Raw genomic sequence first — 25,217 nt, forward strand, 5'->3', positions numbered from 1 at the left:
GCCTGGAGAAAATTATGGCAGTGGCAGGCCATCACTCTGAGTCTGCTATTAGACACTACTGGGGAGCTGGAAAAGTTCACTACAGGGCTTGGTCAGATATAATGGAGAATAACACGATCAATATATATCAGTATATAGCAAGATTCCAAATCATAAAAGAATCATTATCTGGTATCTCCATCTCTTCTAGAAACCATATTGTTGTAAAAGAAAGCAAAATCTTATTTCCTAAGAAGTCTAGCATGCCATCTGGCACTTGTTTTGTGACTTTAGTCCCTGAGGGACATACTGCTCTCAAATCTAAGAGCCCTATTGATCCTTTTGAATTGCAGTTCTTCCAGTGTGTTTCTCCCCAAGAACGTAGCCAGTGTGAGCCCAACTGCCAGTCCTCTCCAAGGCTGTTGTAATTAACCTTCATAAAGCACTTGATAAAACAAGAACGAACATCTTGATGCTTTTTGTAACAGAACTGATTTCAAGTAAATCACTAAAATGGAAGAAAAAATATCAAATTTGTTTTATCAATTGGTTTACTAAGGAAATTTCTTATGATGTAGTTGAGCAAGAAGTATCTTGTTCACAGTCTTGAAGTGAGCTATGGAACAGAAATTTAGTGCAGGTCTTGCAGTTTCTGTGACTTTCATTCGCAACTGGGACTCTAAATGACTGAGCTGAATTATTTAAATTTTAAAAAATAAAGTAAATATGGGGGGATACTGATTTCCCCTTAACTGCAGAGCTATGCTTTCTACACTAAGTGCATGGCTTCTATATTTTGTGAAAAGTGTATTTATTACACCACTCTGTGACTGCTGGTGCTACTGTAGCATCTTACTAAACAAATACTTGATTGCTGAGGATCTCAGAGCAAAGTACAAGCTGAATGAAACAGACACTTGCAGTTCAAATACATACATATGCATGAAAACAGCTGGAATTGCCTGATCAATGTCACATTCTTTGTTCCAGTCTTGTTACCAGTGATTGTTACTTGCCAAAGGATTATGCTGTGTGGCTTCTTGTTTTTATTGTTTTGCTTTTGCTTTTGCTTTTGGTTGCTTTTTTTTTTTTTTTTTTGTACATACTTTTAAATTAATTTAATCCACGAACTACAGATTTCTGTTGCAGGTCTTTCATTTTCCTCTTTCGTGTTTTTGACTAAGATTTCAGTCACTCCCGTCTCCAAAGACACTATTTGAAACAAATGGTGCAAAAATTTCTGTGTCTTCAGTTGTTCATGAAATGAGGAAAATGTTCTCAATAGAATTGAGAGCAGATCTGTTGTTTAAATGTAATTAGAGTTGAAGTGTTACCACTGGAAACATTCAAGGTCAGGCTGGAGGAGCTCAGAGCAACCTGATCCAGCTGTAAATTCCCAGTTCATTGCAGGGGATTTGGACTAGGTGACCTTTAGAAGTCTTTTCCAGCTCAGGCGGTTCTATGACTGTGTGACTTGATGCCTGATCTTTGGAGTTCTTATTATGGCTGATGATGATTACATTTTCAAGTCTGAGTTACGTTAATTGTCTTTACTACTCCACTTTTCTTTAGTGTAGTCCAACATAGAATGTTCTATTTTCTGATGGGTTGTGTTAATGATTTAAGAGATTTCAAAATCGCTATATGTATCTTATATACTGTTTATAGTCACTTTTGTCACTTTTCATAGTATAAAGATCAAACAAGTTGGTGAGATACAGTCTTTAATAGAAAAATTACTTCTGCCATACAGTCCTATATTGACTTAGTTGTAGCATTAACTTAGGACTTTTTTGGCTATAGGAAATCACAGATCCAGGATTATCATTTTATCAAATCTAAAGTAAATCAAATGGAAATAACAAATAGAAAAGCCTTTCTAGTGGACATACATAAAAATTAGGGGAAAAAAATACACAAAAGCAGGTGGCAGTATCTTATTTTAGGATTTTTTAGCATAGCAAATTTCCAAACTTTGTCTTTATAGAATTCATAATTCAGATAAACTGTTTGCCAGTTTCATTTCTTGTTCAAAGAGTCTTGCTCTAAATGTTCACCAAGATGGATATGTGTTGGTTTTTTACACCTTCTGCCCCCATTTCCTGTTGTTGTCTCTGATAATTCCTTGTTCTGGTGGAAACAAGAGAACACTGACAGGAGTTCGTTCTTTTTTGTTCATTCTTGCTGCATACTGTGGTCATACCAGCCACATACCCTGCTCTGGTCCTAACTGCATCTGTGTAATTTACTATAGCAGCATATTGCTAATAGTTTGATTTCTCAACAAAAATCTAGATGGTGATATAAATTGAAAAAAGAAAATGGACTCTTGTGGCTAAGCTGAGCATGTCTGATTTTTTAAAAAATTTAACTTCTAATTTGACTTTTATTTTGACTGCTAATTAGATATTTTTAATTTCTCATTTGTTAAATTCTAATTTTATTGACACCAACTGTGTTCTAAGTCTTCATTTTCAACCTGGTACTTCTAAGCTGCTACTAACTGCAGTATTACTACATGCGCTCTTGGCTTGGGCTAGAAGTAGTATCGCTTTAAAAGAGCTGGAGATGGTGTTAAATGTTAGTGGAAAGATTAATAGAGTTAGTTATAACTAATAGAGTACATTTCTAGCCTTCTACGATTTAAAATCTTCCCTGTTTCTCCTCCCACCCAAAGTTTTATATTGATTTTCCTGCATGTGTTTCCTCTCTACAAAAGCTGAAGTAGGCAAACAGAACGTGTATTTGATTGCTTCTGTAAATTCAGCTTTGGTTATGTGTGTAGTAGTTTGGGGAAAGAAGTCTTTCCTTTTCCTCTGAGAAAATATCAAATAAATCCCATTTATTATAGAACAGACTGTGAACTGTGATCATGAAATCTGTTCAAAAAATTGACATGAATTGGACTCCTCAGTGGCAGTGGCAGCAGAGAATCACAGCATGAGGTTTTTTTTTCCTTTCCACTATATATGTTTATCATTATTTGTAAGACACCATTGGCTCATCATTTACATTTCAGTTAAAAAAAACAGCATATAGCAAATATACATTGAAATAACTGTATCATCTGTCATTCCTGACTTTTCTAATTAGATTTTCTCATAAAATTCATTTTTCATTTCAGTTGCAGAAAAACTAAGCCTTAACGAAGTCAGCTAAGTTCGTATTTTCAACAAGAGCTGCTATGTCACTGATTAAGTTCCATTTTCCACATTAAAGCTGATTCTGAAAAAAGTGGGAAATGACTGTGACATTTCATAAATATTTTAGTTTTACATCTCATTTTTATAGTGAAGCTTCAGTACATGTACTGGGAATGTAGAACTTCTGTGTGGGTTTTTTTGCAAGTTTGGAAATTTCTGTTGTTTAAGTATTTTTATTTTATTATGTTAGTGCAGTATCTTACAGTGTGTTGTGTTGTTTTTTTTTCTTTCACTGTTGTGTAAGTAATTCATCCCTGCTTTAAGATATTGTGATCTGCAATGTGGGAGATTGTAAAAGGTAGATATTCCTCACTATATGCACTTTTCCTGTGTCCACACCTCTGAAGAGCCCTCTGAAGAGCTCAGTTGTTTAGAATGTCAGATATTTGAAGACAGTCCTGAACTGCAAGATTTTGATAATTACATACTGCCTGGATTAGTATAGTCAAGAGTTAGCAGGAAGCAGCTTGGATGTATAGTTTTGCTGTGCTACTACTTCTCCCTTTTCAGCTTTCCTCTGCTTATTGCTCCAAAAGGAATGGCTGCAGTGATGTAGGAGAGGGGGCATCTTACTGTGTTTGTGGTAGTCTCTGAACTTCCAACTTTTTCCTGTTTACAAAGAAATAGAAAAGTTGCAACTCGGTCCCAGTCATTTTGCCAAAGGCCATTCCAGTGCCTCAGGTCATAGGATTGTATTTCTGAAGACATGCCAAGCACTTTTAATTTATTACAGTACACGTTGTTCTTAGGGGCAAAAGGATTTTTAATTATACAACAAATCTTTATAATAGTTTTAAAGTATTTTATTATGAATCCCGATTATAGATACAGGAATTAAAAATGTTCTATATAATATATAATATAGCACAGCATACTGAAGGAATCTATTAAAGTACTTATTAACATCGTGATATAACATAACAGTGAGTAAACTTGAATGATGTTGGGTATGTTAAAAATGTGAACATAGAATCAGTCTTTCTAAGTTATATTTATTAAATCACCAAGTTGGGCAAATAGTCTTTTCTTCCCTGCTCCACGCTCTGGGTGCACTTTATCCTTTTGTGGAGTACATCTTTTTTCAGTTTAAATTTAATCTGTGCATTTCACCTTTTCAGCTAGCATTATTTTAAATAAAAAATCCAAAAAGTCCAATCCATCTTCCAATGTTTGTGACATACCTTGATTTGTTTGGTTCTCTACAGTTGAACATATTTCTGTGACTATTGGAAATGTATCTGGTAAAATGCTACTAAAGTGCATTTCTAACTTTTTTTTCCCCTTTATTTGCAATGTGTAACAAACTTTGTGAATGTCTTGGGAAACAATGTGAAAAAGGGGACATATCAGCTTAAAAGTTAGCAGCTATTAATTCTATGTTGTTGAACCATTATTGACGAAAATGCGTTTCATAATTTGGTCACTGAAAATAAATGTGTGATTATATATGTAAAATGGGATACTTGATTTTTGTCTCTGAACGTACAGTGATGTTTCTGCTATTTAAAATGCAACTAGCTCTCATCTATAAGGTGGAACCTTTACCTGAGACTAATTTGAACTCTAAATTCTTAAGATGTTAGAAGTTTAAAGGTCACACAAGAATGAATTAGCTAGATTATTTTTTTTTTCCTTAAAACAGCCATTCAGTTCAGCTATATGATGTCCTCTTGGGAATTTTTCAGATGATTTTTAAAATTCATTATTACAGAAGTAATGTGACATTGTACCTGTGTTATTTAAAACAACCCCGAACTGCTGAGAACAGCTTTCAGTAAGGAATTGTAGTTGTGTTTTACAGGCTCCAATTTGTCAGTTTGGGCCAAAAAAATCAAGAGGTTTATTGAAACATTAAAACTGTTGGTGTCATTGCACCGTGCACGAGTAATAGCTATAAAAAGTTTTATTAAACTGAAACATGCTATAATTAAAATACATTTAATGATTAGTAATATGATTGCTGTCCAAGGTGGCCATCCCACATGATACTGTTTTGAAACTTTCAGTGGGCTTTGGGGAAAGAGGGTAGATGTTTCACCTTAAGAGAGTAAGAGCCAGTAAAGAGACGTGTGCGAGTGTATGTTTACTGTATACCCTTTAACTGTTTGATTAAAGAAGAAATCACAGCAGTACACGGATGCTTTAAGCATTACGTCAAATGGTCCTTTATAGTCTTTATTTTGGAATTACGATAACCACTAAAAAATCTTTCTACCAAAGAGTGTTTTAGTTATGTTTCCTGATTTATGTTTCTTATTGATGGGCATAGCAGAGCTGATGTCTGATCTTTGCAACAAAGAAATGAGAGAGTATATAACATATAAAGGTTACTAAGACAGATTCCTCAGTTTTTGCATTTTTGATTTGTTATGCTGTAGAAGGCATTGCACGATACTGAATTAGGGTAAGCAGAATGGTCTGGTAAATGCAATATGTAAAATGTCTGCTGAGAGTGTTTGAGTTATACGCAATTAAGCAACCGCATACTATCAAAACAAGTATTGCAGCCCTGTGAAATTTTGTTTGTGCAAAATACAAACTAGGTAAACTTAGCTTATTGCATTATCATTTATACTGTGGTAAGAGATGACAAATGCATCGGACAAATAAATTTTCATGACAGCTTTGCGAGGATTGCTTAATTATTTTAATGCTGTGAGAGCTACTATATTGGAATTGATAAGTGTTAAGGGGTGAGAAGTTTGAAGCGGTCTGTAACAGAATTATACTCATGAATGTACTAAAAAAATGTTTTCCATAGCTACTTAGCCTGTGTTTGAAATCTGTGGGTTTGTACATGGATGTGGGCTTTGTTTTTATCATACGAACTTGGTATCACCAGTACACACATGCTATTTCCGGAACGTATTTTTAACATCACTTTCCATAATTTCAAATCAATTTTGCTATTATATAATGCCTTGGTGCGTCGTGTACAACTATGGTGGTGTGATGGTTCATGATACATCAGTTTTATGACCCCCAGAATTTTTTTCAGTTTTGTTGATCTAGAAAGTATTAATGATAAAATTTTCTGTGCTTTGTCAGTGTGCTACAAATATTCTTCAGGATTTTGAGTTTTACTATCCTAGAGTTAATTTTTGTTGTTTGATTTTTTTTTTCAATTTTTCACTTTTGCTTGCTGAAATGTTCCTTTACGAAAAGCAGGTGGCATTACAATATACAGCATTGTTATTTCAGTGTGATGAATTGACCCATGGCATTATATAATATCAAAATTTTTTTAAAAAATCACATATATACTGTATTTGAATAGAGAAGTTCATATTCAGAGTACCAGAATCCACATTTTGCTATGTGCACGTTTGCCTTTGTATGTGTGGTGTTATGTAAAATGATGTAACAGATAACATTTTTTGTTTAGAGATTTTCTGTTCAGAGATCTCTTCCCCAGCTTTGTTAGTAGTTTGCTATTTACATGTATACTGTGATGTTCTAACCACTTCTATTTTGGTTAAATTTTATGATTGTAGTTATGATAGAAAATGTTCCATTATTTTCTCAACATCATCTGCCATATGTGCTTTGGTCTTTGGCCTTTCAATTCAGGCTCCTTTCTTGTATTTGTCTTTTTTGTGGAAATGGAGTAACTTTTTTTTTCCTCTCGTGATTTAACCCAACAGGCAGCTAAGCACCCCATAGCCTTTTGCTCACTCTCCCTGAAGTGGGATGGGGGAGAGAACTGGGGGAAAAAATAAAATAGATCTAATGGGTTGAAATAAAAACTCTTTTAAGGCAGAAAAGTAAAAAAAGAAAAAGAAAAAAAAATCACAGTGATGACTGTATGTATGTAGTATGTAGTGTGGCCTGCACTCTGTTGCCAGAGGAACTGAGAAAAATGCATTGGTGTTATCAGTTGTGGCATACCACTTAGCTGCTTTTCATTCCAGTTGTATTGAAGCTCTGGCATGTCAAGCATGGCAGCACTCAGCAGTGGTGTGACTTCATTTGGGCTGCGATAGTCCAACTGTTAGCCTCCACTTCTCCATTAGACTTTTGCTCTGGCTATATGTGCCATTAGGGGGTGAGTAAGTCTTGCTGATTACTCCTTGGTTTTAGTTGATATAGTAGCTTATGGATGGGAATCAGAGTAATGATTAGTGCCATATTGCCACTGGTGACTGCTGTGGTATTGATTGCCACCTGGTGCTCTTCTACTCTTAGCAACCCCACAACAGAAGGGTCCTCTGAGAGACCAGGCAAGCCAGACAGCTGTTTCGTGTTCTCTGTCTCCGAGACAGCTATGCCGAAAGCCCACCGTTATTCATTTGGGTCCTTGAATTACCTTTATAGATTATCTATACCAAGGATGCACATGTCCTCTGGGCCAGTCACAGTTGGGGGCTTTTGCCATTCATTCCCAATGAGGCTAATTTGGTCTTCCAGCAGTTGGCTTCTGGGATGTGCCTGTCACTCCAGAAATACATATGGATTCTCCTCCTTTATATTCTGCTCCTTGATGGCATTAAGGGATGCTGTGCACCAGCATCTGCAGTTCTGATATGCCAGACCATCAAATCCAGTCTGATAAACCAAATTGTCCCTTTTCTCCACCTGTCTGGAGGCAGGGCCCCTCTTGTTCTGGTTATTTTGTTACTCACTTCTTGTGATTGCAAACTTAAAGGCTCATTATTGAGCTCCGGAATGAGATCAGACCATCTTCTCTGTCTGAGAAACTGCCTGCTGGAAACTGGAGTGGCCATTTTCCTGGAAGAGCAGCCTTTTTCAGTTGTTTTACTTGCAACTCACATACCCATGCCTCTAGGGTCAAAGTGGATTTTCCATTCCTCTTACTTATATCCTCTCCATGGTCACAAAGATAAAACCACAGAGTGGCACATGGTGAGTATATACTGTATTTCCCCCTCGAGCAGAACGCTTACTTCTAATAGCAGAGACACTAGTCCATACAGGTGGGGAGTAGGACATAATGTCTGAATTGCCTGCACTCCTGGGACAGTTTCTTCACAACTGAAACACTTGCCCCTAGGAAGAAGACAAATTTTCTTTATGTTGTCAGAGTAGGCTGGCCACTTCATCGGTTTTTGGCTTTCTGTCGTCTTTCCAGGTCAATACTGCCAGTGTGTTGGCATGTGGTGATGGTGCACTCTGTACACATTTCTGCCACATTAGTCGTGAGTGCTTAATGTCATCTAGATCTTGGTGTAACTGTTCATTGTCTAGGTTAACAGTATAGCTCACCTCCAGCACAACTAATACTCTTGGGTTACTTCTTTTCTCCATGCTGGTCCACTTGCCCAGGTAACATACCAGATCTTTCTTAAAAAGATATCTTTCATGGCTGACAAAGGTCACCTCCATAGGTTGAAGGCTTGTCCCCCTTTTCCGATTACTTTGTCAAGCAGTGTTGAGAGGTATGACAACCTCTGATTCAGGATGTAAAAGGTTTAACTCAGATATTTGAAAGAAAATTTACGCTTTTGCTTTTGGTTTCCCAAATTATATGAAAGAGCTGCTCAGTATTAAAATAATTATCCTCCATACCTGCCAAGGAAAATGCTTGGGTAGATTATTTGACATACAACCAATTCCATATTGTTAAATGTTGGTGTAGACATAATACTGTCTAATAATTGAAGAAACCACAGCAGAGGATGTGGAATTTGAAAGATACTCTTTGAAGAGCACACTTGTCAAGATACGCTTGGCTATCTTTTTGAGGAAAAATGCACAACATTGAATAGTCATTACAGAAGACTCACGCAGTTTAGTATTTGAAATGGTTCATGCTTAGCTGCTCCTTGGCTTGTAATCCTCATTTCCTGTCTTTTTTCTTCTTTCTGCTTTCTTTTTTCACCTTTGTTTCTGCTCTTAATCATACCTTGCAACCCTTCTTCATTCATTTCACTTTGTGTTTTGCTTTTGAACTCCAACATACGTTAATTTGCATGAATATTCTTAGACAGATCTACATTGTACTGATCTATGAAGTATTCAATTAGAGGATACATTGCTTTTATGCAAAACAGTTGCAAATGAAAGTTCAGTGACAGATGAAGAATAAAGATGTGACTATATTAAAATTACAAAGTCAGTAAGAGATTAAGTCTTGTATTTTTCTTGTTGTCTTTCTAAATTTTTGTCACATTTATCTGTGAAATCTGACATTTGATAGTAGGATTTCCTCACCTCTTCTCCCCCAAAAAATAAATCGTTGAAGAATATGTTTTAAATGAAAATTCTGTTCACTTTCTAGTTACTTTTTTAGAATGAGTTCCATATTTTAGTAATTGCAGAAAGATAGCTGCAGAAATAAGTGTATAAGAAGTATTTCAGATGTAATCGGAAAACAAATGCTTGATGCAGATTTGTTACAGGTCATACAAAATCTGATTTTAAGTAGACGCAAGTGCTATTATTAGTTAGTTTATATTTTTATTCAAAGTTTGAAAACCATATTTGCACCTTTGAAACATATGAGTGCCAACAAATTTCTTTGACTAATTGTTTTTTCAGGCTTAATTGTTTAATGTGTTGCCTGCAAACACCCACTTACTTCTATCAACTATTCTTCTACGTTTTATTAAATTTATGTTCCTGTTTTGTTGCCACTGGAAACTTAGATGGGAACTTGGTCAGTGCAGGTCTTGCAGGTCTTTGGTGTTCTGACAGCAAGCACATAGAATTAACACTTACTTTCTTGAAGTATATGATGTTAAATTGCTTTGTGTAAAATTGCTACACTCCCAGCTGATATATGTGAGCAGAAAAAGATTAAAACTAAGACAGGTGAGATGCAGTTGTAGTTAACTAGATGTTCAGGTCTCGCTCTTGCCCATTTGTGCTTGTCTTGTCAGCTCTGGATAAAACAGGTCCAGAACAGATGTGTAAATAACAGCTTTTTGGAGCACTTCCTCTTATTCACAGATGAATGGCATATGTGTTAACATGCATAAACTAGTACAGATGATGGAAAAGGCAGTATAGCAATTTAAGTTTATTTTAAACCTCAGTATAAACTTCCTATGTCATAATTTCTGGAAACTACACAGGTACTGTTGTAAACAGATTTCTGCGAGGCTGATTTCTGTCACTTGGGAGACTAATGCTCTAGTTCTGACAAATAAGAAAATGTGGTTTCAGAGGTTTTGGTTTTGTTTGCTTTAATAAAATAAAATTGTTAGTTTTACTGACATGTTCCAAGTAGATACGGATCACTTCATCTTACCTCAGTTATTTAGTTTCAGTTCCAGTTTATTCTAGGCCACTGACTCTTCTATTACTCAGGCTTGCTAGGCAAAATGTGAAATAAGGCACAATGCATACGTTTTGGGTTCTCGTGAAATGCTTTGAACTGTTTCACTAGTGTGGTTGTCCTAAGGGAAAAGGTGTCATAGTTGAATCATCTTGTTCTTCTATTGAGATCAGATGGAGTATGTTCAGGAATTCTTGATATTCCTGTTTGGAAAAAGCTGAAAAGTCACAGCAGATCAAAAAACTTTTCTGTGTTACTAGTTTCTGCCTCAGTGCTTGCTGAAGTATAATATTAGGAGATGAAAAACTTATTTTCTTATTTCTGATTTTTACCTAAATGAGAAGGTGGTTCGTAAATGTTTGGAAGTCCATTGTTACACTTCCTTTCACTTCACGAGTGCCACAAACCTTATTAAGCTGGTTCATGGTTTTGCTCTGAGTGGCTTGTACAACTCTCCTTTTCTCATGTACAACAAGGCAGTCCCTTCCTCAGAATCCCCTTCCCTTCATTTTGCAGGAGTAGGAGCAGTTTTGTTTCTAGCCTTTCTTCAGATGTGGTTCTATTATAAAATAGAGCTTTTGCAAGTCCTTGTAGGAAAAAAATATATATAAAAAATTCCTGAGATAATTTCTGACTAAAAGAGTCATGATATTCAAAATTGGTACCTTTTTGGTAGTTGGACACAGGACATTATTACTTCTGGCAGGGATGATTCCAAGTGGTTCCATTCATAGGTCTTAATCATTCATGTGATAAGCAACAGCACTCTAGAAACACCTAATAAACAATAACTCTGTCTGGTCATGGAGATGTTTAACTTCCCTATGAGGAAATGTAAACTAGTCTTTCAAACCCTAATTCCCCATTCTTCCTAAATCTCTTGCTGTTCTCTTTCCTGGATTTGAGAGATCTACAAGAATCTGAAAACTATGTGAATCCTACGGAATGTAGAAATGGTGCCTGCTCCTCCTCTTAAATGTTGACTGATACTTTGAATAGCCAGAATTCTGACCTTTATGACAGGCATAATCAGCAGTCTATTCTGTAAAGGAAAACCCTGACAACCCCATACCCTTCTACATACTTTTGTTAGGTGACACAACAATGCATCATTTTCGGCATTTCAGGTTACCTTATAATTTTCCCATAGTCCTAAATTTCATTCACAGAAGATGTATGGCAAGTGAATTAGAGGAATCTAGCTCTGAGGAGTGAAGACTTCATAGTGTGCTGTATGTGGACTGCAACTTCCTCTTGTTTTATCTGGAGTGTGTGCTCTGGAAGTGGAACTGGGGGTTGTATAAGAGAGCACCATTCAAAACTGCCCTTTAGGTCCACAGGTTGTACAGGTTGTAGAAGGAAATGTAACAACTTCAAGATATTTCTTACTGAGGAGATTTCTGCCAGGATGGTTCTGTAGAAAAACTTGAATAGTGTGGTTAACTCAAAGGTCTTTTCTTCTGAAAACTGCATTCTTGATACATAATTGGCTGATTGGATTATTTGTTTAGCATTGCATAACTCGACGTTCTGGGCCTCCCAGACATATCAAAATCGAAGTTTCATGTAATATTGGAAATTCAAAGAACTTTCTCAGCTGACACGGATAAATAGGGCTTCAAAACAGTTTCATAAAGAGTATTTTTCTCCAGGAATTTGAATTTCTTTGTGGAAGAAGAATTGAAGGAAATTATTTCAGACAAATAGATTCTGTGGTGGGGGAAGAATGAATTGTTTAGTGTTAGTTTCTTTTTCTCCAGTTCCTCATAGATCTCCCTCCTTTTTCAGTCTGCTTTCTCCTACCAAAGAAAACCATCATTTAAAATCACATCACTGACTAGGAAGATTATCAAGTTGAAATGAAATTCCTCTTGATTTTATGCTAATCAAGAAGCTATTGGTTATTTGAATGTGACATTTATCCTAAGCTTCAAGTAGTTAAATCAGGTCATCACATGAAGAAAACTGAAGCTGGAAGGTCTTTGAAATAGAAATCTCTCAAAAGAAGAATTCCATGAATAGATCTGAAAGGTGTTTCTCTTGTAGAGCAAAGACAGAATCCCTGCAGAAGTCGCTTATGTCATCTTGGAACCTAAGTACTTCACTGTTCTTCATGTTTTATATCGTCCAAGTTATTAGCAGAATTTCATCAATGGAAGCATCAGAACTTCAGCAGAAATCTTATTATAATCTAAATGCATAATGATCATTCATGTCAGGCCCTCCAAATCCAATGACCAGTAATTTAGAGACTGCTTTCATTTGTACTTAGTGATACTTCTTTTCTCCCTCCTCAAAGCTTTACCAGTATGAGAATTGTCTTTAAGACTTCATTCTTCACTTTATGCTAAATAAAGTTCATAGAGCAGATGATCTCAATCCATGGGCTTTTTGCATCTGTCCCTATTAGACCACACAGTAACATCTGAATCTTCTTAGACTTTATCGTGCTGGCTGTGTGTGGCTGATAACTTACACTATTTTTCATATTAATTATTCAGTGATTTTAGTAATTGTTTTCCTAACCCCTTGTTTTTTCCAAGGAATCTGCTTTACTGCAATCCATAAATCAATAACAGTTCAGTCCAACAACAAATGATCATCTCTTCTACAAAACCAAATTCTATTTCAAGTTTAAGAAATCAGATATTCATGTCATTCCACATCTGTTCTAGAAAGCTTTTTTAAAAACCCAGACAAACCTAGGATTTTTCTTCCATTATTTATTCCATCAGCTTAATAAAAAGTTTGGTGGTTCCTAAGCAGTATAAACAGTCGAAGGATCTGTTGATCCAGAAGATAAATCTTGTTTGATGGCCCACTGGATTTTTATAACATTTAGCCTTCAGAAATTACTTCAGATATTCTCTGAAGAGTTAGACACAAATAGTTTTATATGTAGGATGACAGAATATTGAAATTTGTGATGATGGATAAAATACTTTAAAGAAGTTAAAAGCTGGAAACTATTGGAATTTTCTGATGGCTTTTGATTACCTGTTTTATTAGCATACGGTTTGCATAAGAGGTTTTCGTACTCTGAAGTCAGTGTCAATGTAGGCATGCAGGCTGAACTATCTCAAGATGAGTAATACATTGTCGTACATTGTTCCAGTGATTATTGTGTCAAAAGATTATTCTACCATAAATGAAAGCACAGATCACAATTGGATTAAAATATTAAAAGAGTCATAATTGAAAGATACTCAATAATACCATTTTGTTAATGTATTTACCTGTAAAATAACAATATACTACTGGTCATTAAGTTAAGAGATAGTTCAGTATTCGATACTGAAATCCATACATTTGGTTTTTGCCTGTTTTTCCAAGTCCAGATAAGTTTGTTTGAAATCTCCTCCTACTGCTCAGTGTATCAGTTTCTTTATAATAAGTGCTTCAGTTCTGAGACCTCACTTAATCAGTGTTCAGTTCATATCCCTTTTCCATCTGTGTTCCCTGGATTTGCTTTTGCAAAATGAAGGAGTTTTGTCTTTCAGAGCGGGAAGGTCACAGGAAGCGATTCAGGAGGTGTCATTGACCTTACACTGGATGATGAGGATGATGTCTCTTCTCAAGGTAAGCGTAAAAGATTTTCCTAACAGCTGGGGCAGTTGAGCTGCAAGTATTATTTCATGCCCTTGAATGATAGAAAGGAGTTTCAGTTCAGTGTTTTTTATTCCCTGCTGTTCCTGTAAAGCAGGGCGGTTACTAGAGAATTCTGATAGGCCTTAAATAAAAGGAGTTCAGCTTAGTATAAAATGTCGTCTTTAAGGTTTTTCCTTTTTCCTTAAATCTAAGAGATGCTTTCTGTGTTTAAATCTGTAAGAAATAAATAATCTAAAGTAATTTGAGAAGTTTAAATTCTTTATTACATTTTATTTATTACACTTTTGCAACTTCCTCTAGACAGATTTTGTCTTTGTTGACTGAATAATTAAAGACCTTTCTACTTTCTACAGTTGGTATTCAGGCATTAGGTTGTCAGAGCTTCTAATCCTGTTTTTCCTCCTAAATAAACAACTTTGTGTAAATACCAAATGAAGATCTGATCTTTCTCTGCTTTGCGTCTGTGTGCAAACATTAGAGTAAATATAGTTGTGCTTTTACGTTCTTTGACAGTGTGGTTGCATCTCATTGCTCTCACTGCAGTGTTACAAGCCCATTTTTGCATAGAAATTAGCCCCTCTTCTTTTCCATGTTGTGGTTTAGATTTTTAGTTTTGCTCTACGCCTCAGTAGTGATGATTTTCATTTTATGTTCATTTCCATAAATCAAATTGTCCTTTCTCTCGAGTTCCACATTTTTAGTGAAGATGATATTTTGTTCACTTTGCACTGGAACAGTTCCTACATTACTTCTAACCTTAATTCTGTGCTTACTGCGTACCTAATATTTGTTTTTCTTTGCTGATTTTTTATTTACACCGCTAAATAACCTTTTGCTAGTGGTACCTAAATGGGTTATCTTTCATCATTTCTGGCTGGTAGAATCCTGACCTAGTTTCTACAGCTGGAATCTCAGCAGGACTCTTGATTTGTTAGGGACAAATGATCTTGCTTTCATGTGAGATAAAAACAAAACAAGTCATGTTAGCCCAGATTGTCCTTGTTATCTAAATGACCCTTTTATAGTAGTAGTATGTCTGGATTCCTACTGGTTGGATCATGAGCACATCTTCTCTAGATCATGACTAAGAATGCACTCATTCAAATTATGCATCATTTAAAAGATGCAATGGCATTTATAATGTGTAGAAATCTTTAAGTATTCAAAGTGAGTATGTGTGTACATCTCTATAGTAATCTCTTCAAGGAATATGCTGGACACTAGGAAGTCTCTCATACCGATATGAAATACAGGAAGATTGAACTAAACACAAGACCTGTTACTTTATGAAACGGCAGGAAATATCTCATTTTGTATTTTCAAAACAAGGATCTCTTTACTGCTTCTTCTATATGCTGCTTTGTTCACTGAAAGAAAATTGTTTTTGTCAAATGACTTCAGCAAAGTAGCTCAGCTTCAGTCGACAGACAGGGGACAATGCAGAAAGTCTGCAATTTATTTTGTATTACTTTTGAGGTCATGAATTGTGTTACGTTTATCATACAAGAGTTTGTGAAGGGTACTGCTACTTTAAGCTATCAGTAGCTGGTGTTAAAGACAGTGTGATCATCAAAATACTTTCCACTTCCTCATAAATAAATAAACATCTTGAGCCACACTGCCATTAGCCCTGTTCTTATAACTTCATTAGCATACTTGATTGATAGTTTCTAAACATGTTTTTCAGTATATTGCTGATATGTATTGTCAAGAGTGTAATATTTTTTATTTCTACATTGTGTGCTCTTTTTCTGAACTAGTGGTTGCTGCATGTGCAGTTTTGTCAGGGCAAATCATTTCTGAATGGCTGCCCTTAAAACTTACTCTTAATTTTGTGTTTTCTAGTTTTTTGGTGGTGCCTTATCTGCCCACTGTTACTCTAATCTAGCTTAAAAATACAGCTTCCCAGTTCTCCTTGTGGACAAAATCTCTGTTTACATACAGATTTGCACTCAAATTATTTTATGATACCACAAAAAACTAAAGCAGTAAAAATATTGCTATAGTGAAATACAAATACAGGTGCTGTATTTCTCAGTTCTCCCAATCAGTGGGTAAGTCACGTTGACAGTGTGAGAAAACAAAATTTGAAATCTTCTAAATTTTGTTAATAATAAAGCTGTTTTCCTTTATTAAGAAAATAGTATGAAAATTCAAAAAAGAAATAAATGGGTGACTAATATATCAAACAAAGGAAAGAGTCAGCAAAAAAAAAGGGTGTAGGCACCAGAAAGAGACAAGAATTATTACTTAAAAAAAAAGTTTAACACAGCAATGTTTTAGCCCTTTTTAAGGTTTAGGCCACTCCTTTCTCGGTGGAGAAAAATTGGGTTTTCAAATTATGCAGAAATACAAAAACTTCTTAATGATAGAATGAAACATTATGGAGTATAGGGTGGAAAACAATTGACATGATGAAGGTGAGGAACTGAATGAAATTTTAACAGCTTGGTTTGCAGAATGAAAAGATGAAAGAAATGTGCTAGAAAATATTCTTTGATAATCTGAATGACAGGAAATGAACAGATCTGTGATGTTCTAGTTTCTGTTTGCCGTTGTCATTGTTATTGCTATTTTGTTTTAAAGCAGAGGCCAAGAAGCAGAATCAGACACCTCCTACAGTACAGAGCATCCCTGCCCAACCTTTGTCTCGCCCCCTACCACCCTTGCAACCCAACCCTCTGCAGCAAACAGGCGTGCCAACAAGTGGACCTTCCCAGACCACTATACATGTATTACCTACAGGTAACTTCATTTTTGTTATTTTATCCGTTATTTTGTTATGGTTTTTTTTTCTGTAGATAATTGTTGGGCAGTCGAATCATCTTACAACTGATCAATCAGTTCTGTGGACTCTTAATTGCTTGTGTTCAGTTGTGATTTTTATCTTCTCCACATCTATCCTTACACTCAGAACTACTTTTATTTACACAGATCAGATATAGTAATTGTTGGGTTTTTTATGATCTTTTTTTCCTATATTTGGACTTACTAGCAATAGAGGATTTGTGTTTGTTTCTTTTTCTTCAGTCTGATTCTTTGGGATATTATTTTTATCTTTTCTGTTCGGAATTTGGATATATGCTGACATCTTTACTGTTTCAGGTGAAAATTACCATTACCATTTGCTTATGCTATTTTCTCGTTTCTTGCACTATCAGAAGCAGATAGAATTTTGTGGCGATAGCTTTTATTTTGCATGTTCTGGGATTACATTCTAGGTTTTGGTTTGTCTCTCTTTTTCCAGCTCCGACAACAGTGAATGTAACTCATCGACCAGTGACTCAAACAGCTGCAAAACTTCCTATACCACGAACCCCAACTAACCATCAGGTGGTCTATACCACTATTCCTGCACCACCAGCTCAGAATTCTGTAAGAGGAGCTGTCATGCCAAGTCCAAGTTTAAGGCCAGTCAACCCACAGACTGGAGGTAAGGGATTCTTTCTCTCAGGCACATTTTAGCACAGCAGAGCTTCATACATTCTGCTTAATGGATGTGGATTGTTTTGTGTTGTTGTTTTGTTTTGTTTTACAATACTAGTCCAAATTAGAGGTTATTTTTTTGCTAGCCTAAAGACTTGAGAAAATTTCCAGCTATTAAGAAATATTTTACACTAAAACTATGTAAGTGAGGAAAAAGTGGAATGAAGTTATTTCACACACTGTTTCTGCCAACGCTCTATCTCTGGGTGGCGTTCCCAGTGCTTCAGAAGGTATTAGAAAGTAATGTCATGAGCACAGCTGTTCCAGAGGATATTTTGTTATTAAGCTTGCAAGATTAAAATCTATGCGTATGTAGTAAATCATGTTTGATTTCCCATCTAAAATTCTGTCATGATCTCTTATGTACTGTGCCCAGCAAGTTTTCTTATTTTAAGTCTAGACAGATAGAATTTCTCACCAAGTTCACCATCAATTTCTGATGCATGATTGTGTTTCTTTGTCTAGGGATGTCAGCAAGTTCATCTCAACTTTGCTAGCGTAACTAGTGTCATCCCATAGCAGAAAAGTATGTGAATTAAGAACTCTATCTTCACAATAAAAACCTTGAAGTTAAATAGTAGTTTATATTTTGCTGTTAAGTGTGGGATTTCAACTGCTTTTTTAGCTCCCCACAATTTCTCTCCTACAATTTTTCAACATGGTTTAACGTAAGCTTCCCTGTTCTGTTGTACAGATTGAGGTTACATTTATGTGGCATATAGGTAGTAAATTTTCTTAGACACCATCTGTATAAGTCAGACTCAACACTGTGCTTGAACAGTGTGAGATTGTGCCTCCATGAAATTCTCCAGATTTATGGTTCTGAAACAGTAGTTTTTAGAAAAAAGAACATCCATGCATATTTGTAACCATTTAATTCTTAGCATCTCTTACAACTAGGTTCACTTGCATTGCCTTCTGTTGTGAAAAATCAGCAGTGCTAGCTAAGCAGAACTTGATCAGACAGTTCTTGAGCGATGTGTATGAAATGTCAGGGTGTAAGGAGATAAATGTTCCTTTCAGAGTATTTGTTTGTATTTTTTAAACTCACGATACTGTTGCTCCACACACACTTGAGTTCATACTCTTCTTTTCAGAGGTATGTCTGCATCTTTTGTTCTTGGTGGCAAAAGACCATAAAAGGCAGGATAACCTCAATCCACCTTAGTTTTTGTCATTGTTACCCTTAGCTGCAAATCAAACCTGTGCAGTCTATCTGCTGTTTTGGAAGGAATTTTGAGTACTTAACAGTCTATTCACTTAATTATTTTAGTTGCAATTTCTACTTTGTACCAAATTTGTATCAGGCATGCAAGATACTTAAGGTGTTCCTGAAGAGCTTAGAATAGATAGTATGCTATTTTAAATGTTTCTGTAGGAAAACTTAATGAGAGGGAATTTGTGTGTTTTTCAGGTGAGATCATCCAACAGATCTCTCTGTCGTGTTGTTGTGACCTGCTGGTCCATTGATAGAATTATCTGCTCAAAAATTCTCAAAAAGATTTCCAATAAAAATAAATAAGATTCAGGTTGACAGAACCGTGAGTAACCTAATCAAAGAGCACTCTTCCAGCTGGAGATTGGGCCAGATCATCTCCAGACACCCCTTCAAACCTAGACCTCTCTGTAATTCTGTTACTGTTAAAAGCATTGACGTGAGCATACTTTTCAAGTCAAAGTATTACGCAGTACCATTACCTGACAAGCCAAATAATACATAAGAAACTGACAGTTCTTCCCTAATATCGTGATTTCCATGTACCACAGGACAAGGACACCAGATGGCCTGAGCAGGTTGAAGATTAGTTTATATGGAATACAGATTATTTCAAGGCTTCACATTTGCATATCAGATATAGATGTTTTGCTTAATTGTAGCAAAAAAGCTATTACATTCTTTGATCTTTTTTACCTGTCAGCAGTGTCCATCTTTTAGCCCATTCTGGATTTTTAACCATCCTTATTATACGGCTTTTTAATACAGAAATGCTGGTGATGATCTGTTTTGGTTTTTACTATCATTGAAATTGTTTTTAGGGTCAGTAGCAGGTGCTTAAGTAGTAAGATTTCTGCACTCTTTCTTCAGAAGATTGACTCATCCAGTGTGTTTTGCAGAGTTGTAGGTTTGTACTGCTACTTTAACCGAGTAGTTAGGTGTACCTGCTCTTCATAAAGATGCACTCAGAAGCAATATTAAGTGTGTACTTTATATGTTCTTAAGGTACTTCTGTCCATCTCTCCTGAGATTATTGTAATTTTCTGTGACAGAATCATGTCATGCTAAAGCAGTGTACTTGGTTGAATTTTCGTACATAAGGAATAGCTAGTTTTTGATGACTGTTTATTCTGTAAGAGTTTCCAGTTTCATTAGTTTCTTAGATAGGTGTGCTAATAGGAAAAAGAGATGAAACAGCTAAGATGAAACAGTAAGATTTAGCACTCTATTTGAGTTCACTGTCTCAGTGCTACAGTTTACCTGGATCTCTGACTCTCATCACTTGTGTTAAAGCTGGATGACTGTTTTAGAAAGAAATCATCAAAGAATCTGTGATCTTCTGAAATGTATCACTCTGTGAGCTACTCTTTCTTTCTATTCTGAAGAATTGGAATGCTTGGATATCATACATTTGGGGACCTGTAAGGAATAGATTGCCTAAGATCTGGTTTTTCTAGATTGAAATAGAAGAATCATAGAATTACAGAATGTCAGGGGCTGGAAGGAACCTCAAAAGATCATCTAGTCTAATCTCCCTGCTGGAGTGGGAACACCTAGATTAGGACACACAGGAACACGTCCAGGTGGGTTCTGAACAACTGCAGAGGAGACCCCACAACCTATCTGGGCAGCCTGTTCCAGTGTTCTGTTACTGTCACCATGAAGGAAGCTTTTTCTCATATTTATGTGGAACCTCCTATGTTCCAGCTTGCACCCACTGTCCCTTGTCCCGTCCTCTTGACACTCACCCTTCACATATTTATAAACATTAATGAGGTTACCCCTCATTCTCCTCTTCTCCAAGCTAAAAAGACCCAGCTCCCTCAGCCTTTCATTGTAAGAGAGATGCTTCACTCCCTTAATCATCTTTGTGGCTCTGCACTGGACTCTTTCAATCAGTTCCCTGTCCTTGAACTGCGGGGCCCAGAACTGTACACAATATCCCAGGTGCAGTCTCACCAAGGCAGAGTAGAGGGGGAGAAGAACCTTTTTCAACCTTGTAACCACACCCTTTCTAATACACTCCAAGATGCCATTGGCCATCTCATGGTCATCCTGCTGTCCACCAGAACCCCTAGGTACCTTTCCCCTACATTACTCTCCAACAGGGCAGTCCCTGACCTATACTGATACCTTGCCCAGATGCAAGACTCTATGCTTACCCAACTCTTCAGCCTGTCTAGGTCTCACTGTATGGCACCACAGCCTTCTGGCATGTCAGCCACTCCTCCCAGTTTTGTGTTATCAGCAAACTTTGCTGACAGTGCATTCTATTCCCTCATCCAAGTAACTGATGAATATATTGAATAGTACTGGTCCCAGTACCAAACCTTGAGGGACTCCACTAGATACAGGCCTCCAAATAGACTCTGTCCCATTGACCACAACTCTCTGGTTTCTTTCCTTTAGCCAGTTCACAGTCCACCTTGCTACCCACTTGTCCAGACCACGCTGTACCAAGATAGACCACATCCACTGCTTTACCCACCTGGTATCATAGAGTCATAGAATCCTTAGAGTTGGAAGGGACCTTTAAAGGTCTCTAGTCCAACTCCCTTGCAGTGAACGTGGACACCCATAGTTGAATCAGGTTGCTCAGAGGTTGATCCAGCCTCACCTTGAAAGTCTCCAGGGACAGGGCATCAACCACATCTCTAGGCAACCAGTTCTAGTACCTCATCACTCTCACTGTAAGAGCGTTTTTTCTTATGTCCAACCTAAATCTGCCCTCTTTAAGCTTGAAGCCCTTTTGTTATGTCTTCATAAAAGGATATCAGGTTGGTCAAGCATGACTTCCCCTTCATGAAGCCATGTTGACTGCCCCTAATGATCTTCTTATCCTTGATTTGTGTAGAGACAGCACCAAGGATAAGTTGTTCTACTACCTTTCCAGAAATAGACATGAGACTGATAGGTCTATTGTTACCTAGGTCCTCCTTCTTGCCCTTTTTGAAGTCTGGAGTGACATTTGTTTTCCACCAGTCCTCAGGCACCTCTCCTGTTCCCCACAGCTTACCAAACATAATGGAGAGTGGCCTACCAATGACTTCCACCAGCTCCCTCAGCACCCACGGGTTCATCTCATCAGGACCCATGGATTTATGGGTGTCCAGATTGCTCTATTGGTCCTGAACCCAGTCCTCATCAACTGAGGCAATTTCTCCTTTATCCTGACTTCCTCTGGGGGCTCAGGGATATAGGGCTCCTCAGGACAATCTCCAGCAGTACAGACAGAGACAAAGAAGGCATTCAGTAACTGTGCCTGTACTTCCCTCTATCTTCTGTCACCAGGGCATCCACCTCATTCATCAGTGGACCTACGCTGCTTCTAGGGTTAGTTTTATCTTTGTATTTGAAGAAGCCCTTTTTGCTGCCCTTGACCCTTCTTACAAGGTTTAATTCTGAGAAGGCCTTAGCTTTCCTAGTTACCTCCCTATACTCTCTCACAACAGTCTTATATTCCTCCTAAGCGGCCAACCCCTCCTTCCGTGATCTGCAGACTCTCCTCTTCCATTTGAGTTTGCCCAGCAGTTCCACGTTTAATTATGCAGGTCTCCTGACTCCCTTTCTTGACTTCCTATCAATTGGGTTGCTCTGATCTTGAACTTGGAAGAAGCATCCGTGAATGCTAACCAACTATCTTGGGCCCCTTTGCCTTCAAGTACTCTGTCCCATGGAATTTCTTGAAAATGCTAGAGTTGGCCCTACTGAAGTCTAGAGCTGTGATTCTGCTTGGTATTCTGTTCCTGCCCCATGAGATCCTGAACTCCACCATCTTACGGTCATTGCAACCAAGGCTGCCCTCAACCTTCACCACTTCAACCAGACCTTCCTGGTTAGTGAGAACAATATCCAGCAGCACTCCTCTCCTATTTGGCTCATCCACTGTTTGTATCAGGAAGTTATCATCAGTGCACTGGAGGAATCTCCTGGACTGTGGATGGCTGGCTGAGTAGTCCTAGCAATATCAGGGTAGCTAAAATCCCCAATGACAACCAGGGCCTGTAATTGTGAGGCTGCTATCAGCTGCCTGTAGAAAACCTCATCAAGTTTATTATCTTGATCGGGTGGCCTGTAATAGACACCCACAACAGTATCACCCATGTCAGCCTGCCCCTTAATTCTCACCCACAAACACACAGTTCACTCCTCATCTACCCCTGGGCAGTATTCAGTACACTCTAGTTGCTCTCTAACATAAAGAGCAACTCCACAACCTCGCCTTACTCGCCTGTCTTTGCTGAAAAGGGCATAGCCATCCATGACAACATTTCTGTCATGTGATCTGTCTCACCATGTCTCTGTAACCTTGAGGTTGGACTTCATGATCTTTAAGGTCTTTCCCAACCTGAGAATTCTGTGATTCTATGATTCCTACCCACCTGTCTGGAAGATCAGCAGTAGGTAGTAGTCTGTCAAGTGCGCTAGGCTGGGGAGTGTCCTGATGATATCCCTAATCTGGGCTCCAAGTAGACTGTAGACTTCCCTATGATGAGAGTCAACACTGCATATTAGGCCCTCTGTTCCCTTCAGGAGTTACCAATAACTAGAACCCTTCTCTTCTTCCTTGTGGAAGAGGTTATCACGTTGCTGGAAAGAGTATCCGATTGAGATAAGACCTCTGGAGCAGGTTGCCTATCTTCCTCTTTGACAGCTAGTTCCTCCTGTAAGACCCCATACCTGTTCTGCAAGGTTAACTGGGAAGGTGGGGGAGGTCAGGAGTGGATTCACTTGCTTCCTATAGCAGGGACCTGTCTCCATTCCCCCCAGTCTCTGAGGTCCCTCCCCCATTGCCTGGTGACAAGAGGGGAGAGGATCCTCCTGGGGATACCTGGGGCCTCAACCTGTTTCCTCTGTCTCAGGGAGTGGGTCCACCAGTCAGTCTCTCTCTCACACTCTCTGATACTCCCCAGCATCTCCACTTCATCCTTCAGCTTAACCTCAAGGCTGGGCAGATCATTCAGCTGTTTACATCTGACACAGATGTTGTCTCTGCTCCCTTCCATTGCAAGAACATGCTAGGCAACCAATAACAATGAGCAAAAAAGCACTGAGCTCGTAAAACCTGTATGTCCCACCAGTAAATGGGCAAAATGTTACTTAAGAGAGAGAAATGTAGTATAAAATGAGTAACTGCTGGGTATTTTGCAAGAGTTCTGGATATTAAGTATGAAACTATAAAATTACCTAGTTTACTCCTGCCGGTCCGGTCAGTTTGCTATGGAATGCAATGAAATGGCAATTCCTGTGAGTACATATTCATAGCGGTCTCCATTCTGTGAGGGAAGACAAGCTTCTTGGACAATGATGTCATCTCTTTTGGTTTTCATGCCATCCGCTACACAGCCTCCTAGCGTTTGAATGCTGAATGGGTGACATTCTGCTTCTGCAGCATTTATGTTCTCCTTGAATCCCAAAGTGATTGGATTTATTTATTTATTTTTGTAAAGCTCAAGTTGCCTGAATCTCCCCCACTTCTCCTCCCCCATTTCTTTCATACTACAAATGACAAAAATATCATTCTGTCCCTTCTGCAGACATTAGCACGTTTTCTTTTACAGCTTAGAGGATTGGAAAGTGGTTTTGACTTAGTACAGTAATTAGTCTGTTGGCAGTTTGAGAAGGATGTGTCAGTTTGAAATTTGGTGTCAGCCAGCTGAATGAAGGAGTTTGGCTTCCAGTGTTCTGTTTTGCTGATTTAAAATATTCAGTACTCAGAAATATTCATTGTGCTTCTTACAGGCATGACAGTACGAATGCCTCAAACAACTGCCTATGTTGTGAACAATGGACTAACTCTTGGATCTGGAGCACCTCAGCTTACAGTACATCATCGACCACCACAAGTGCATGCAGTGAGTACTGTCATTTTGAAATTACTTAAGGCAATTTACAGACTTGCCTCTGCACTAGTATGTCTCAGATTGCTTCTCAGTGTGAACTGAAGAATAGTGGAATATCTTGTAGACACATTCCAGCCACTTCACATGTATACCACCACCATATCACCTTCAGAAAGTTCTATCAGGAACAGTGAAAGCTGTGCTATCTTGTTAGCTTACACAAGAGTTCTTCAAATGAACAGTGTTGCATATTGAAAAATGATGTGAATTATCTGCAGGTGACTTGTGGAGTCAAGAGTACAAAAGAACTACAAGAAATTTTATTATGATTTGAAACTCATTCATGGGATTGCCTATGAATTGGATGATAACACTTCTCTGTTGCGCAGGTGAGAGAACAGTGGAACAGGCTGCCAATGGGGTTGTGTAGTCTCCTCTGTGGAGATCTTCAGAAGCTATCTTTACATGGTCCTGAGCAGTCTGCCTGTAGGTGGCCCTTGCTTCAGTAGGGGTTGGACCAGATGACCTTCAGACCATCCAACCTCAACCATCTGGTCATTTTGTGACCTTTTACATGGCACCCCACATCATTTCCTCCAAATTGGAAAGATTTGGATTTGGTGGGCAGATTGAATGGATAAAGA

The 25,217-nt window shown here is 37.7% G+C and overlaps 1 protein-coding gene across 9 annotated transcripts in view; it reads left to right on the top strand.

Annotated features, from left to right (window-relative positions):
* The window catches only part of ATF7IP (activating transcription factor 7 interacting protein), a 96,186-nt gene that overhangs the window by 66,271 nt on the left and 4,698 nt on the right, over positions 1-25,217 (top strand). For 7 of the 9 annotated variants that reach the window (XM_090141183.1, XM_090141149.1, XM_031600331.2 and 4 more), the window contains 4 exons: positions 13,920-13,998; positions 16,615-16,773; positions 17,276-17,461; positions 24,473-24,585. In XM_090141183.1, the coding sequence (XP_089997309.1) occupies positions 13,920-13,998; positions 16,615-16,773; positions 17,276-17,461; positions 24,473-24,585 (537 nt within the window). The remainder of the gene's footprint in view (positions 1-13,919; positions 13,999-16,614; positions 16,774-17,275; positions 17,462-24,472; positions 24,586-25,217) is intronic. The other 2 variants (XM_090141156.1, XM_031600332.2) reach the window with 1 other exon arrangement.

The sequence above is a fragment of the Phasianus colchicus genome, chromosome 1, assembly GCF_987193195.1.
Source record: "Phasianus colchicus chromosome 1, bPhaCol1.hap1.1, whole genome shotgun sequence".
NCBI lineage: Eukaryota > Metazoa > Chordata > Aves > Galliformes > Phasianidae > Phasianus > Phasianus colchicus.